At 41.9% G+C, this 15097-nt stretch overlaps 1 protein-coding gene across 1 annotated transcript in view; it reads right to left on the bottom strand.

The window, feature by feature from the left end:
• FNIP2 (folliculin interacting protein 2) overlaps positions 1 to 14358 on the bottom strand; it is a 137595-nt gene extending 123237 nt beyond the window's left edge. Inside the window, exon 1 of the mRNA XM_079770424.1 lies at positions 13980 to 14358. Within this exon, the coding sequence (XP_079626550.1) occupies positions 13980 to 14092 (113 nt within the window). The 5' untranslated portion in view covers positions 14093 to 14358. The remainder of the gene's footprint in view (positions 1 to 13979) is intronic.
• Between the last annotated feature and the right edge of the window lie 739 nt (positions 14359 to 15097).

Raw genomic sequence — 15097 nt, 5'->3', positions numbered from 1 at the left:
TTTCCAGTCAAGGCACATGCCCAGGTTTCAGGCTCTACCCACAGTAAGGGGGGCGTGCAGGAGGCACACAGGCTGGGATACTTTGGTTTTTGCTTGTTCATTTTTTTATAAATGAGGACTTCTTTGTTTTTTAGAGAGAGAGAAAAGGAGGAGAGAAATGAGAGTGAGAGAGAGAGAGAGGAACATTGATGTGAGAGAGAAATATCGATCAGCTGCCTTACCCACCCTGACCAGGGATCAAGCTTGCAACCTAGACATGGTGACTTTTGGTACATGGGATGACATTCAACCAACTCAGCCACATTGCCAGAGCTATCAATTACTTTTCAAACCTTAACATTTATTATTTGTGTAATTAAATGGGAAGCTGCTTAGAAGTAATATTTAGACTTCATAATTCCCTAAAAACTCCACAGAATCTTAACTTCTTTGGTACTTCAAATATATTAACCTGCAAAGAGGAAAGAACTCACTGACTTGGGTTTGAATTCCCAGCTCCCTAGTTAACCACTCAGTAATCTCCAGCAAGCCTCAATTTTTCATCTATAAATTATTATAACCTTATAATCTATAAATCACCTAATACTTACTCTCAAAGGATAACTGTGAGACATGAGTGAGATGAATAAATAAAAGCAACTCAGCACATGGTAGTTTTATTTCCTACAGATACTAGAGGTGTGTCCTTTAAAATTCTTGAGACATAGTAATTTTCAGGCATCTTAATTAAGAGAAGCCATTAACAAACATATTCAATAATATGTCCACTAATTAACAAGGTTTACAATGTGAAAATACATCTTAAAGCCATAAATGGCTATTTGCATTATAAAACATTTTCCTCCTAATTTTATTTTTTGCCCACACAATCCTAATATATAAAAAGCCAGGGGCCGTCACGACCAAAACAATCAGACGGATGACCTAACAGCAGGCTGCGTGGGGCGACCAGACTGGCAGGGGGGTTAGTGAGGGACGACCAAACGACTGAACATTAGGCTGTGTGGGGCGACAAGGCCGGCAGGGGGGGTTAGTGAAGGATGACCAAATGACTAAACAGCAGGCTGCATGGGGCAACCGGGCCGGCGGGGGCGGGGGGGCAGTTGGGGGTGACCAGGTCGGCTGGGGGGGTCAGTTAGGAGTGACCAGGACAGCCGGGAGGGGAGGCACTAAGGGGCGACCAGGCCGGTAGGGGGGGCAGTAAGGGGCAATCGGACCAGCAGGCAGAGGCAGTTAAGGTGATCAGGCTGGCAAGCAGGTGAGCAGTTAGGAGCCAGCGGTCCCAGATTGTGAGAGGGATGTCCGACTGCCAGATTAGGCCCGATCCCCGGGATTGGGTCTAAACCGGCAGTGGGACATCCCCTGAGGGGTCCCAGATTGGAGAGGGTGCAGGCTGGGCTGAGCGGATGCTCCCCCCCCCCCCCCGCCGTGCACAAATTTCGTGCACCGGCCCTCTAGTTTTATAATAAAGAAATTTTAAAGGTTATTTACCCATAAGCTCATTACCGCATCACATCAACTGTTGTATTTCTCTGTTTCCTTTGTAGTCCCTGGTCACAATTTACATATTTTGCTAATATATTCATCTTGTATGTACTAATTGATTTTGGTTTCTTCATTTAATATCTCAAGCATTTGACTATATTAACACTAGAGGCCCGGGGCGGGGGGGGGGGGGGCAGGGGTCCCCTCAGCCCAGCCTGCACCCTCTCCAATCCCGGACCCCTTGGGGGATGTCTGACTGCCGGTTTAGGCCTGATTTCGGGGATTGGCCTAAACCAACAGTCGGACATCCCTCTCACAATCCTGGACTGTTTGTTGGCTCCTAATCGCTCACCTGCCTGGTCGCCCCCAACTGCCCCCCCTGCTGGCCTGGTTGCCCCACGTAGCCTGCTTGTTCAGTCATTTGGTGGTCCCTCACTAACCCCTCTGCCGGCCTGGTCACCCCACACAGCCTGCTTGTTCAGTCGTTTGGTCGTCCCTCATTAACCCCCCTGCCAGCCTGGTTGTAGGCAGCCATCTTGTGAGGGAGTTAAGAGTTAATTTGCATATTTCCTCTTTATTATATAGGATTATATTGAATACTGATGTGTTAATGATAATATATTGATAATTATATATAATTAATGTATTATAGTAATTACATTTAATATAATTGTATGTTAACATATTAAATATGTAATTTGATTATATTAATACAATCCTCATAATCATACAACCATTATATAATATCCCATGAGCTAACATCACAATTTAGCCACTTTCCTATTACTAGACAACTATTACAATTGTTTTTAGATTTTTATCATTATAATGATAATGTCTAAAGAACATCTCCATGCATAAAAGTTTTCTTGCTTTTTTGTTTTTTTTAACTTCTTCATGCAAAGAATATTTTTTCTTTTAAATCACTGGGGTCAAAAAAGTATGAGCATTCTTATGTCCACACAGTACAACCAAACTGAATTACAAAAGAGCTTAAAACAATCAGCATGACATTGGACTAGACAAGTGATCAACAAGTACCAAGAGTGCACTGGGTATGAGTTTCACCACCTCCCTGCCAGTATTGTTTCTTTAGGGTACTTGAAATCACCTCCACTAAACAGCCACTCTGCTGTTGGCAGGAGTATAAATAGGCAGGGCTCTAAAGAACAATTGGGCAGAAACTCCATCCTGGGTCCTTATTCTAGAAATATACTTGAGCTTATCTATAAGGATCTTCTGACCAGGAAGTTCACAATCTCTAACAAAAAAAGCCTGAAAACAATATAAGTATCCATCAATAGGGGGCTGGTTAAAATTAGTGCGCTTGGCTGCACATGAAAATTGTCTGACTAGGGTTTCATAAAGACAGACATGTAGGCCCCAATTCAGACCAATTAAATCGGGATCTCTGGGAGAGTGGTGGGGGCATTTAAAATCTCTCTAGGTAACTTTAATATCCAGTCAGACTTGAGAACCACTGGGTTAAAGCATTATACATGCATTTATTCAACAGAATAATGGGCAACTATTAGCAAAATGCTAAACAGTGTGTATATCAACCACAGTTTTGTGTGAATAAAAGATAGTTTTCTTGTATTTGCATAGAATATTTCTGGAAGGTTATAAAAGAAACTGGTATAATAATTTTAGCCTTTGGGGAGAAGGATGAGGGATGTGAAATGAGAGACTTATATTTCAGTGTATATCATTTTACAATTTTCGATTTTTTATCTGGTGCATTTAAAAATTAATAATGTTGAAGAAAGTAAAGTCATAATTTAATTTATAAACCATTTTCAGGAACCCATGCACTAAGCCATGTATAGTATCCTACAGCAGGGGCCAGGTATCAGTGTTCATAGGGTCACCATGGAGCCCAGCAACTTGGAAACAACCAAGAGGCTACCAAGGGTCCTTCTCCCTTTGGACAGAGACAGTAGTTCCTGCTACCTCCTTTTGCCCTAGCAACTTATTCACTGTACCATTTAAAGCAAACAGCCATTGCCTGAAATGCTTAGGGAAATGTTTACTCATAGTTCACTCCCTCATACAGTGTAGCCCATCATTAATGATGTGTTAGTCTGGATTATACTCTTCTTAAAAGAACTTGTCATATTTATAAACTCACTTTTAAGTTATTTTTTCAAATGGAAAGCAGAGATGGTTCCATCTTTTGTCTAAAGCACTTACTTCATGTAACAGTCTCTGCAGGGTTCAGAATACCAATACTGTTTTTATAATTAAGTGTGCTATATTTTAAATTTGAAAGAACCAGTTGGCTAATTTTATTCTATAATGTATTTCGGTTTTACCAAGCCACACAGGAATTCCAATAAATCTAAAATTAATAACGCTCAGCTAATAATTGCAGAGGTTTGCAGATTTTTACTTTTTTCAGTAGGTCATGTTCAATACCTGTGGGACTTTACAACTGGATCTCTTTTTTCATTTTTGTTTTGTTTGAGGAGGCAGCAGGTCCCTTTAGAGTATTTATCCTCTGAATTTGATATCCGAAAAACAACTCATTAATATTAATGAAAAGAAGGAAATATTTTAACAGAGTCCTTTAAAAAATGTCACAATGCATGCCAAAAGAATCAAAAAAGGCAGTTCCCTACTAAAAAAAAAAAACATTATATCAAGAGATCAGATTCTGGAATATCAGAGAATCTATAAGGATCATCAGTTTGAAAAACTCCTATATTCATTCATTCAACAGGTATTTTATTAAATACAATTTCCTGCCAAGCACTACCAACACAAAGGCAGTGGCTAGGATTTAAAACTCCCATATGGGTGCTCTAACCATAACATGTTATTTTCTTGTTTCCTTCAGTTACTTTCAAATGTATGCTTTAAAGTGGCAAATTTTTAAAATATTGTCAATATTTCTCAATCATATTTTATAGAAGATTTTGAGTAAATAGGGATAGCTAATTAAGAGATAAATGATAGCAAACAGCCTGAATTTCTTTTCCATCGCCTCTAAGTTTTCAACTGTAAGGTAGAAAAAAAAAGTCCAATTTTCTGGGTACAACAGGGAGAAAGAGTTGGCAATCTGAAGTATTTATAAAGTGTTAAAGGCAGAACTGATCAAACTGTTGATTCTGTTGTTTCTTCCTAACACATCCTAAATCAACACCTGTTTCATCCCTTGAGGAATGTGCTGGTTAACATCTAACTTGTCCTCAAGTTGTGAAGAAACAGAGTTGCCATGACAACTGAACAAAAAGTGTAGTTAATAGAATTCATTCAATGAAATGCAAAAATCCACTCAATTCCATTTAACTGGTATATGTGTACTCTTAAGCAAATTCTCATATTCTGTTCATAAAACTGTCAAAGTAAATGTTAATGTGTTCTGTGGAAATATATCATAAATAAAATATTGAACACACACACACACACACACACACACACACCTTTTGGTCAGAGTAGGCCACAAATAAATAGAATTAATAACTGTTTGACCATTAAATTTTGGTGATGCTGCATTTAGGATTATAGAGTATTGAATATACATAAAATCAAGAAAAAGCAGACACTTCTAAAGTTAGTATATTTCTTAGGTTTTGTTAAATTTCCAAGTAAACTGGAAAAATTTCCAAGTAAATTTTGTTAAATTTCCAAGTAAACTCATGTACACGTTTACTTTCTGCTGATATCTATATATACAATGTAACGTAGAGTACATTCAAATAACTAGACTCTGAGTTTTCCTAGAAAAATATTTCTGTCATAAACACACCGAGTTAAGGTTGCTGACACATGCTGCTTAATTAAATTATTAATTTCCAACATGCAACTATCTTTACTGGGACCAAGTCTGAGGGCTCCACTAGATATGTCGGTTCTCAATCCAACTCCATAAGTTTTTGGGGGGATGAATTTCTACTGCCTCAATGGCCACTCTCACTTAGACAACCTCCATGAATTGGTGGTCATTTTCAATTAGACAACAGTGGATAATCAAACATCAATGATCATTTATTAAAAGATGTAGAATATCAAATACAGAAATGCGCTTATTTATGATTAAAAAGCCTTAGGTGTGGTGATAAAGTCATCTTCCTAAAACAGTACATGTATCTCTTTAAATACTATGCTGGCCACATATTCCAGAGCACAATCTACAAATTAAGCAAGATTCAGGGACAAATAACTAGAAAAAATATTCTAAATATATACAGAAGTGAAAGGTATACAGTTAAAGAGGAATATGACAGTAAAATCTTATGTAAGAGAAAGAGCACTGTGCTATACAACCCTTATCCACAGCATGATAGTATTAATAGCTACATTTATTGCATTTAATATGTTGTATTATTTTGGCACAAACAGAAAGTGCAATAAGAAAAAAATATGTAGCATGATATGTGAGAAGGCACATTGTCCTTTTCAGAAGTCCATTATAAAGGCAGCTGGACAGATTCTGACTGAACACAGTGGGATGCCAGCCCATCTCCTTCCATCCCCAACCCACCCTCCCATTCGAGCACTGGTTACAAAAGTGCCTGTGTGCCCCTGAGAAGTGAGTCATGGATGTTCCATTTACAGACCGGGTGGAGTTGAGGGAAATCACTATTTCATGCCCAGTTAACTGGAAAAGTCCATCCTGTTTTTCCTCTTTGACATAATAATCATTTTTCACAAACCTGAGATAAAGAACGCTTGCTAAGTAGAAACTCACCAAATATTTCAGCCTTCTTATATGCAAAGGGAAAGACTGATTTGTACAGCCAAAGGCATGACCTCATAGTACAGGCTTAACAATTCACACTAGGCAAGGGACTTGTACAATCAGGATAAAACATTTGTTCCTTTTCGCCCACACCAAGAAAAACAGTGGCTGGAGAAATAAGTGCAGGACCAGTTCCCAAATCAGATTCACCCACCAGGAGTTCACGTTCACAGCCAAAGCACTTTATGAGTGCAAGGACAATCTTTTACAACTTCCTTTGCCAAGAAAACACAACAGCACAGTAGTTTCCTTACACTGACCTCACAAGCAAACCATGAGAAACACAACTTAAAGTCCCAACAAAAACTAATTCTCTCCTTTAAAAAAAAAAAAAAATATATATATATATATATATATATATATATATATATATATATATATATATATATATATATTGATTTCAGAGAGGAAAGGAGAGGAAGAGAGATAGAATCATTGACTGGCTGCCTTCTGCACATCCCCTACTGGGGATCCTGCCTGTAACCCGGGCATGTGCCCTGGCCAGGAATCAAACCGTGACCGCCTGGTTCATAGGTTGAAGCTACTCCGACTGGGCCAGATCCATACTTGTATTAAAAGACCACATGCCCAGACCATCTCTCAAGACCACCCACTAAATCAAATAACAATGTGTAAGATGATCAATTCAGAACTTAAAATTATAGTACATGTTTTAACTTTAAATATATCCAAGCCAAGCCCCTTAACTTACCCAAGTTTTCCCCAAATCTAAAAAGTTGTGTCACTTTTTTATAAACATATTTCAAATAAATGTTAATTAGATCTCTCTTGATCATGGTCCTGCCCTCAGCCATACAAAGCATGACTGTGGTGAGCTCTTAATGCTGTATTTAATGTAGAGATGTAGTCTTTCTCAGTGTTTGAATTATCTTCTTGTTATAGTTTCCATGAGTAAAGGCCACCCTGGACTCTAAGGCTTGGGAAGCAGTGACCCAGCCTGACTAGTGAAAATTTGCACATGTATAATGCCTACAATTATCAGCATCACCAATTAAATTGGCTTCCTATGGTTCACAATGAACTTAGGTTTTAAGTACATTAAAATTCACAGCATATTACTTTTAATAACAGGAACTACTAGTTATTTTAACAAAGAGGAAAAATTCTATGAGTTTTTATCCAAATCAAATTTTTCCATACTTTATTCTCACTTTTTCATAGTGTAAAATACCCCAACAACTATTTAACATTTCAAATAATTTAAATCACAAAAGTAATGTAAATTTATTAGAGAAAAATCCAAAAAATCAACCAAAACTCCCCACAAAAGAGTAAAATAAAATTTTCACCCACCCCTTGGCAACCCGTTAATATGCTGATGTAAGGTGTTCCTAACCCTCGTCCATATATGCATAATCAAACTACACACTCGTATTTTAAAATATTGTTCATATAACTTTATATCTTATTTTTTACTTTTTCTATTGATAACACATTTCCATGTATGCATATATACACAAATAAACCTGTGTATATGTGCATGTATATATGTGTGTGTGTATATACAGTATATATACATATAAATAATGATTTGGCTGCTGCAGAATATCATCCATTGTGGCTATATCATTCTGTTTAACAAATTTCCCCCTTTGGCTAAATCAGATTTTATTCGTGATTTTTTTAAAGAACTTGCAAATAATTCTGAAAAACTAATGCACCAAAGTCTTTAAAATATTTCTGAACTCCCAGTCACCTCCAGAATACAATGGGGAGGTAAGAAAGGAACTGACTGTTCCATCTAATGCTGTGGGTTCTGTTAAAAGCACCTGGGAGACAGATTAAGGTGGAGTTACTGCCTGCTGAGTGTCCTTAACACTCCTCTGAAAACTCGGGTCTGTTTTATCTCTGACAATATCAAGGTAAATAAAAGTAAGTAAATAGAAACATGTCTGTGTTCTATCTCAAGTCTCCCATCTAAAGAAAAATAAAAAGGAATTCATATATATAATGAATATATGATCTGTTGTCCTTTAGATTGAATCATTCTGAAAAATGATTCAATTTTAGTAAAGCTTCAATATGAGTAATACTGAACTCCATGACTTAAAAGGCTCCTGGTAATACTTAAACCATTTGGTATTGCATTGTATTCTGTTCAAAAGGCTTCCAAACTCATGGTTACCTCCTCACCACAACGCTATTTATTACACAGCACTGATGCTGTCATTTTACAAATGAGGACCAGAGAAATGAAGAGACTTGTTGGGTTTCACATATGCATGAAGCTGTACTAAATCAATGGTCTCCTTAATCTGTCTCCCAGGTGCTTTTAACAGAACCCACTGCATTAGATGGAACAGTCAGTTCCTTTCTTACCTCCCCCAAAATCTCTAATAACCCCCCACAATGTATGGCAAGTTTCAAAACAAGAATGTAAGGAGTGTGCCAATAAATCCACAACAGCAGGCAAGAAAACACACAGGAAGACTTTTATTTTTTTAATCCTCACCCAAAGATATTTTGTCTATTAGTTTTTAGAGAGTGAAAGGAAGAGGGAGAGACAGAGAAACATCGATATGAGAGAGACACATCGATTGGTTGCCTCCCGCACACCCCTCCACGGGAGTCAGGGAAGGAGCCTGCAACTTGGGTGTGCACCCTGCACCTGCAACCCTTCAGTCCATAAGTCAACACTCTAACCACTGAGCACCGGCTAGGGCCGGGAAGGCTTTTAGAAAGTAGAGGGAATATCACTGTATTTCATCTCATTCTCCTCCGGAAATGTACCCCAAGAACCCCACTCCCATTAGCAACAGAGAAAGGCAATCCACGCAATTCTCCAATAACAAGAAATCAAAACTATTTATGTGTCACATGTTTTGTTATAGGCATTAAAAATATGAGTGTAGTGGACTAAACTGTGGTTTTTTTTCCCAGAATATTCTCTACCCTACCTCAGAAAAATATCATTAGAAATGCTTGTATCCTGGGAGCTGCAATGGGAGGGGGAGAGAGGAAGCAATTCTGTGTAACATCCCTCTGTGGGGTCATGGTCCTGCCCTCAGCCATACAAAGCACGACTGTGGTGAGCTCTTAATGCTGTATTTAATGTAGAGATGTAGTCTTTCTCAGTGTTTGAATTATCTTCTTGTTATAGTTTCCAAGTGTTACTAGCTGTATACTCATCCTGGTATATAAGCTGTTGTCCTTTAGACAGCAAATTCCAGTAGGCGGGACCAAGGGTGTCCTACCCTGACTTGTACAGGTGGAGCACAAAACCACAAGCACATGAGCCTCAGATGCTATTCTATAATGATGACAAGTGGATTGAATTATATTTATACTAGCCTGGTAACAGATTACTTAAAGTTGTTCTAACAGACTGTGGATTAGCACTAACTAGGCCATTCAGGACTGGAGGGGAGGAGTGGAGTCTACTCTTTCTAGCATTTACACAACTAGCTACTAAGCAGCTGAAATGCTTTTATTTACTCCTTATATCCACATGATATATATGCTTACTCACTTCATTCAACTGGTCCAAAATAAAACATTTGCTAACCCATGATCTTTTTCACCTCCCAGCTGCATATACATTTTAGGTGGAAACTAGTCCACTGATTGACCAGAGACATTTTTAAAAAACCCTTTAAGATCAAACTTCAATCTTGAACCAGATGTGCATGTCACTGAGCATATCTTGGCTTTTAAAAATTTCCTAAACATGTTGACCTTAAATCCAAAGTAACTAAGAACCCAATGCTACCTCTGATTTGAGCCACTAGACAAATAATCTTTTTTTGTTCTAATTTATCCTTCTGGAAAAAAGGATTATTCAAAAATATATTTATGTATCACTTAATTAAAAGTGAAAGCATTCTGAAGACCAGCAAATAGAGAATTTTCTCAAATTTCAAGACCACAATGCAGTTTTATAACTTTAAATAGGGCTTACACTTCACAAATACCTTAATCATATATTGTTCCTAACTATTTCTCCCAAACATGTAAATTCAATCTCTTTGATTCCTTTTGTTTTCCTAGGAACCCCTTTCCTCAAAGCTATGAAAAAGGCTTTTTGGCAAGCTCTGAAAAGATATACACTTAAGGAAGGAATCTTGACTGTGACGATTCTCTTTTTAAATGGAATGCCAGAAAACATGAAGATCTGAAAATGACCTTTGATATAAGCTGCTTATATTGAACAACAAGTTCCTTTCTAATCAACTACAGTATGGGAAAACTAGAGGAATGAGAGAACAGTAAGAAACCCAGGGAAATGACTAGGAAGTGCCCAAGAGTGAACAGAGTAACATCCGGGGAAAAACTTGATAAAAGGCAAAACTTTAGAGACGTGGAGAAAAGTTTAAAATAACTAGTCCAAGTCCATCACAGAAAGAAAAATATATAATAGGCTTCCACAAACTCTAAAACAAAAAGATGTGTTTGTGTGTGCAAACCTTCTTTTTACTTAGGTCTTTCTCAAAAATATATAGCAATCCTATATAATAAAAGGCTACTATGCAAATCGACCGAAAGGCGGAACAACCAGTCGCTATGATGTGCACTGACCACCAGGGGGCAGAAGCTCAAAACAGGAGCTGCCCCATGGTGGTCAGCGCGCTCCTAGAGCACGGCTCAGCCAGAAGCCTGCTCACGGCTGGTGAACAACAGTGGTGGCGGGAGCCTCTCCCACCTCCGCAGCAGGGCCAAGGGGTCCCGGACTGCGCAAGGGCACAGGCCAGGCTGAGGGACCCTCCCCTAGTACACGAATGTCTTGCACCAGGCCTCTAGTATATGCTATAAAACTGCCCAGAAAGTCTACCTGAATCTTTAGGGGACCTTTCACTCTCAAGATCTACAAATTACATTATGTATTTAAATGCACTGAAGAATATAAATTCAAATTCATATTAAGAATACTAGATTTTTAACCGAAATATTTTCTATTTTTAATTATGTTTTTATTGATTTGAGAGAGAGAACCATCTATTGGCTGCCTCCTGCACGCCCCCTACTGGAGATACAGCCTGCAACCCAGGCATGTGCCCTGACCGGGAATTGAACTGGCGACCTCTCAGTGCATGGGACAATGCTCAACCAACTGAGCCACACTGGCCTGGGCTAACAATTTTATCTTAGTTTCTTGAAATCTTTTCAACTACAAAGTGGGCTTCCAAGGGCAGCTAATATCCTGTATGAGGCATTCCCGTCTCCAAAAAGCACATGCTAGCTCCTATTTGGATAAATCTGGATAAGATGAAGCACAAGGTCATTATTTTGCAGGGGAAATTCTCCAGGAGGCTTTTCCCAGGAGCACTGCACAGCATCTAAGAGTTAAGCCAGGTAAAAAGCAGGAGGAAAGACTTGCTTGGGTGCGCTGGTGATTTGTCCTCATTTACTGGGTCTTTATTGGCGGCTGCTGTTTCACATGACCCCTAGATCAGTGATTCTCAACCTTTCTAATGCCGCAACCCTTTAATACAGTTCCTGATGTTGTGGTGACCCCAACCATAAAATTATTTTCGTTGCTACTTCATAACTGTAATTTTGCTACTGTTATGAATCGTAATGTAAATATCTGTGTTTTCCGATGGTCTTAGGCTCTATAGCAGCGGTTCTCAACCTGTGGGTTGCCTAAGACCATCGGAAAACACGGATATTTACATTACGATTCATAACAGTAGCAAAATTACAGTAATGAAGTAGCAACGAAAATAATTTTATGGTTGGGGTCACCACAACATCAGGAACTGTATTAAAGGGTCGCAGCATTAGAAAGGTTGAGAACCACTGCCCTAGATGAAGGGCCGTCATCAAGTGAGAGGTTCAGTGAGAGATCACCTATTCTCCCAAAGACCTTTATCATAAAAACTTGTAGAAAATCCTAACGAGGTCAATTTAAAACAAAACCACAGAAACAGTCCTTGGTACAACTTTGTGTTCTTCATCAGAACTACCAATGGAAAGTCAGAACACCACACTGACAAGTGTTCCCATCAAGTGGGAATCAATTTCCCTAATGTATTGTATTTCCCTAAATACAGCCACAATTTTTTTTGTTCAAAATACACTTAAACTTGTGGATGGAGGAAATGATGGTGAGCAATGGGGAAGAGAGCACCATGTCACTCAACTACCTCCACTAGCATTGAAATGGCTTCAAACGCCTTTGACAAATGGCTGCCAAAGTAAAAACACCTGTAACACACATGCCCTTTTCTCTGCAGGCTTTGTTCCCTTGGTTGAGTCTGGGTTACTAAAAGGGAAGAGAAGAAATTACACACCTTGAGTCTGAAGTAATTCTACCATTCTGAGAAGGAACACAGCATCACTAGTACTCAAGGCAATGAAAGGAATAGAATTCCCTACTCAAATTGTAAGGATTCAGTTAGCCTAAAGGAAACATGAGCCTTTAACTAAGGCAGTTTCAAGTCCTCACAATTTACCTTCCAAACAACAGCACATACCCATACCCACCCCACAAATACAAACTATTGGTATTTAATGTTCATATAAATGCAGTGAGGGGCTGTGTGTGTTTTAAAGGAATGGAATTCCAGAAAAGCAAAATCTAGAATACAAAACTTAATAATAAAATTTACTCATACACTTGCAACTTTTAAAAGGTTTACTACAGTGGGACTAGACTTGTTTAATAATAAACTGCTTTTGCAAGACAGTTTGGGCAGAAAGCCCTAGCAGAGTGTTACAGTTGGAAGTAGATGCTCCATAAGAAAGATTTTGCTGGGGAAGGAAAACAAACAAACAAACAAACAAAAATGTTGAAAGTAAGCAAATGAACTTCCCAACCTAAGAGTGCATTTTAAGGCATCTTTTAAAAGTCAGCCCTTGAAAGCAGAAGAGCAAAAAGATTTTAAAAGACTGGATTCTGTGGTCAAAATGCATGCAGGCTCTGCCAAGTACAGCTGCGGATCTTGGGCAAACTGTTTCAAGTTCTCCGGTGACTTGAAGTTTTCTCTTCTGTAAAATGGGAATTGTAAGAGCACCGACCTCACAGGGCAGCTGGAGAAATAAATGCGAAATCGACAGAAAGCACTTCAGATCTTTCCTGCTCCATACATGCGAGCTGTTATTATGCAAAGGTGTGTGCTCTCCGCGGTCGCACGTGTGAACCATCCGCACCAGCTTGGTCGAACTGAGATCTCGGCCGTTTGCGGAAAAGCATTTCACTCCCCGTTTCCACGCATCAGGCGGCATCCACCTCCCCGATGGGGTGGAAATTAACACACTTTTATCCACTCGTCTGCGAGCTGGTCAGGTACAGCCAGCAAGGAGGAGGAAGATGCCTTCCTCGTGACTGTTGCTCCTCCACAACTTCGAAACACTGTCGTCACGTACACAATGGGTCTGGAGCTGCCCTCCAAATGACAGCTCACCGCTTCGCAGCGCCCGCAGCGTCGCCCAGGCGGCTCTGCGGGGAAAGGGTTCACCCCAATTCCCGGCCAAGCCCCCACCTCCCCGGCCAAGCCCGTGCACGCCCGGGAACGCCAAGGAACAACTCTGGAAGGAGGAAGGGACCCGGAGTAGTGGGGAGAGCGAGAGAGACGGTGAGGGAGAGAGACCGGGAAAGGGGGGACCCTCGTGGTCTCCAAGGTTTCGGGGCCACACTCGGATCCGACGCGCATCCGCGACGACCAGCCCGGGACCCCGCGCCGGCGGTGGGCTGCGACGTCCCGGGCGGCCCATCGACTTCGCCTCCCACCCCCGCGGGCACCGCAGCCAAGTCGGTCCCGTGCCAGCCTCGCCCTCGGCGCCCCCTCACCTAAAGGCGGGTCCTTCCTTGGGGGCCCTGCCCTGGGCAGACGCCGCGGCCGAGCTGCCGCCGCCGCCGCTGCCCTTTTTGTTGAAGAGCTTCTGGAGCAGCGTCGGGGCCATGATGCTGCGGCTGCGGCTCCGGCCGGGGCGCTCCGGGGGCCGGCGGCTCAGCGCGCAGCCGGGGGCGGCGGCCCCGGCGGCGGGGCCATCGCGGCGGCGGGAGCGCGGGGCCGCCGCGGCGGAGGAACTCTGCTCGGGGCCGGGGCCGCCGGCGGCCGGTCATAGGACGGAGCCGGCCCGCTGCCGCCACCGCCTCGCACGCTGACAGTTATCTCCTGCGGGAGGAGCCCGCAGTTCCACCGCGGCGGCAGCGGCGGCGGCGGCGGCGCGGGAGGAGCTCGGCCACCCCGGCGGCGGCCATTGGCCTGACGGTGGCCCGCCCCGGGCTCACGTAACCCCGGCGGGAGGCGCGGCCGGCTCGAGCGGCCCCGTGCTCGCGGCGCGCGGGGGGCGGGGGCGGGGGCGGCGGCGGCGCGCGCGGCGCTTAAAGGGCCCGACGGGCGGGGGCGGGCGCCGCGCCGCCGGGTGGGCTGCTCCGGGGGCGCCGCTCCAGGGGCCGCCGGGCTTCCCGAGGCGGCTTCGTGGTTTCCAAACAGCGAGGGAGCCGCTGGGCGGATCCTTGTTCTTCCGAGACAAAGCCGCTGAACCGGAGTTCTCGCCGTGCACAGGTGCAAGGGCCCGCGTGCAGACCGCGCGCGCTGGAGGACGGGGTGGGATGCACGACGTTTGCTGTTTCCGTTTGAATCTCACACCCCCCGAGGTGTTAGTTGGCGTGTTTCTACCAAACCCAGATTAGATGTCTTGGGTTTTAATTTTTTTTTAACTTTTTATTTGAATCATTTGCTTTGTTTGGCATCTTGGGCCACCATACCACAGTTACATAAAAAGTTGCGTGTGAAAGTGAACACATGGAATTCACTACCATCGATTTAGAAACGGATACTATTGTATAACAAAGGAATGTTTCTTCCCTAACCATCAAGGAGCATAATGATCTGATATCAGCGACAGATACGATTTGGTTTGGGGGGAAAGGAGGTGTTGTGTTTGAATCATCTTTGAGTC

Source organism: Cnephaeus nilssonii (assembly GCF_951640355.1).
Source record: "Cnephaeus nilssonii genome assembly, chromosome: 5".
Lineage (NCBI taxonomy): Eukaryota > Metazoa > Chordata > Mammalia > Chiroptera > Vespertilionidae > Cnephaeus > Cnephaeus nilssonii.
Note: the sequence above shows the minus strand (reverse complement) of the source record. Positions and strands in the feature narration are given on the sequence as shown.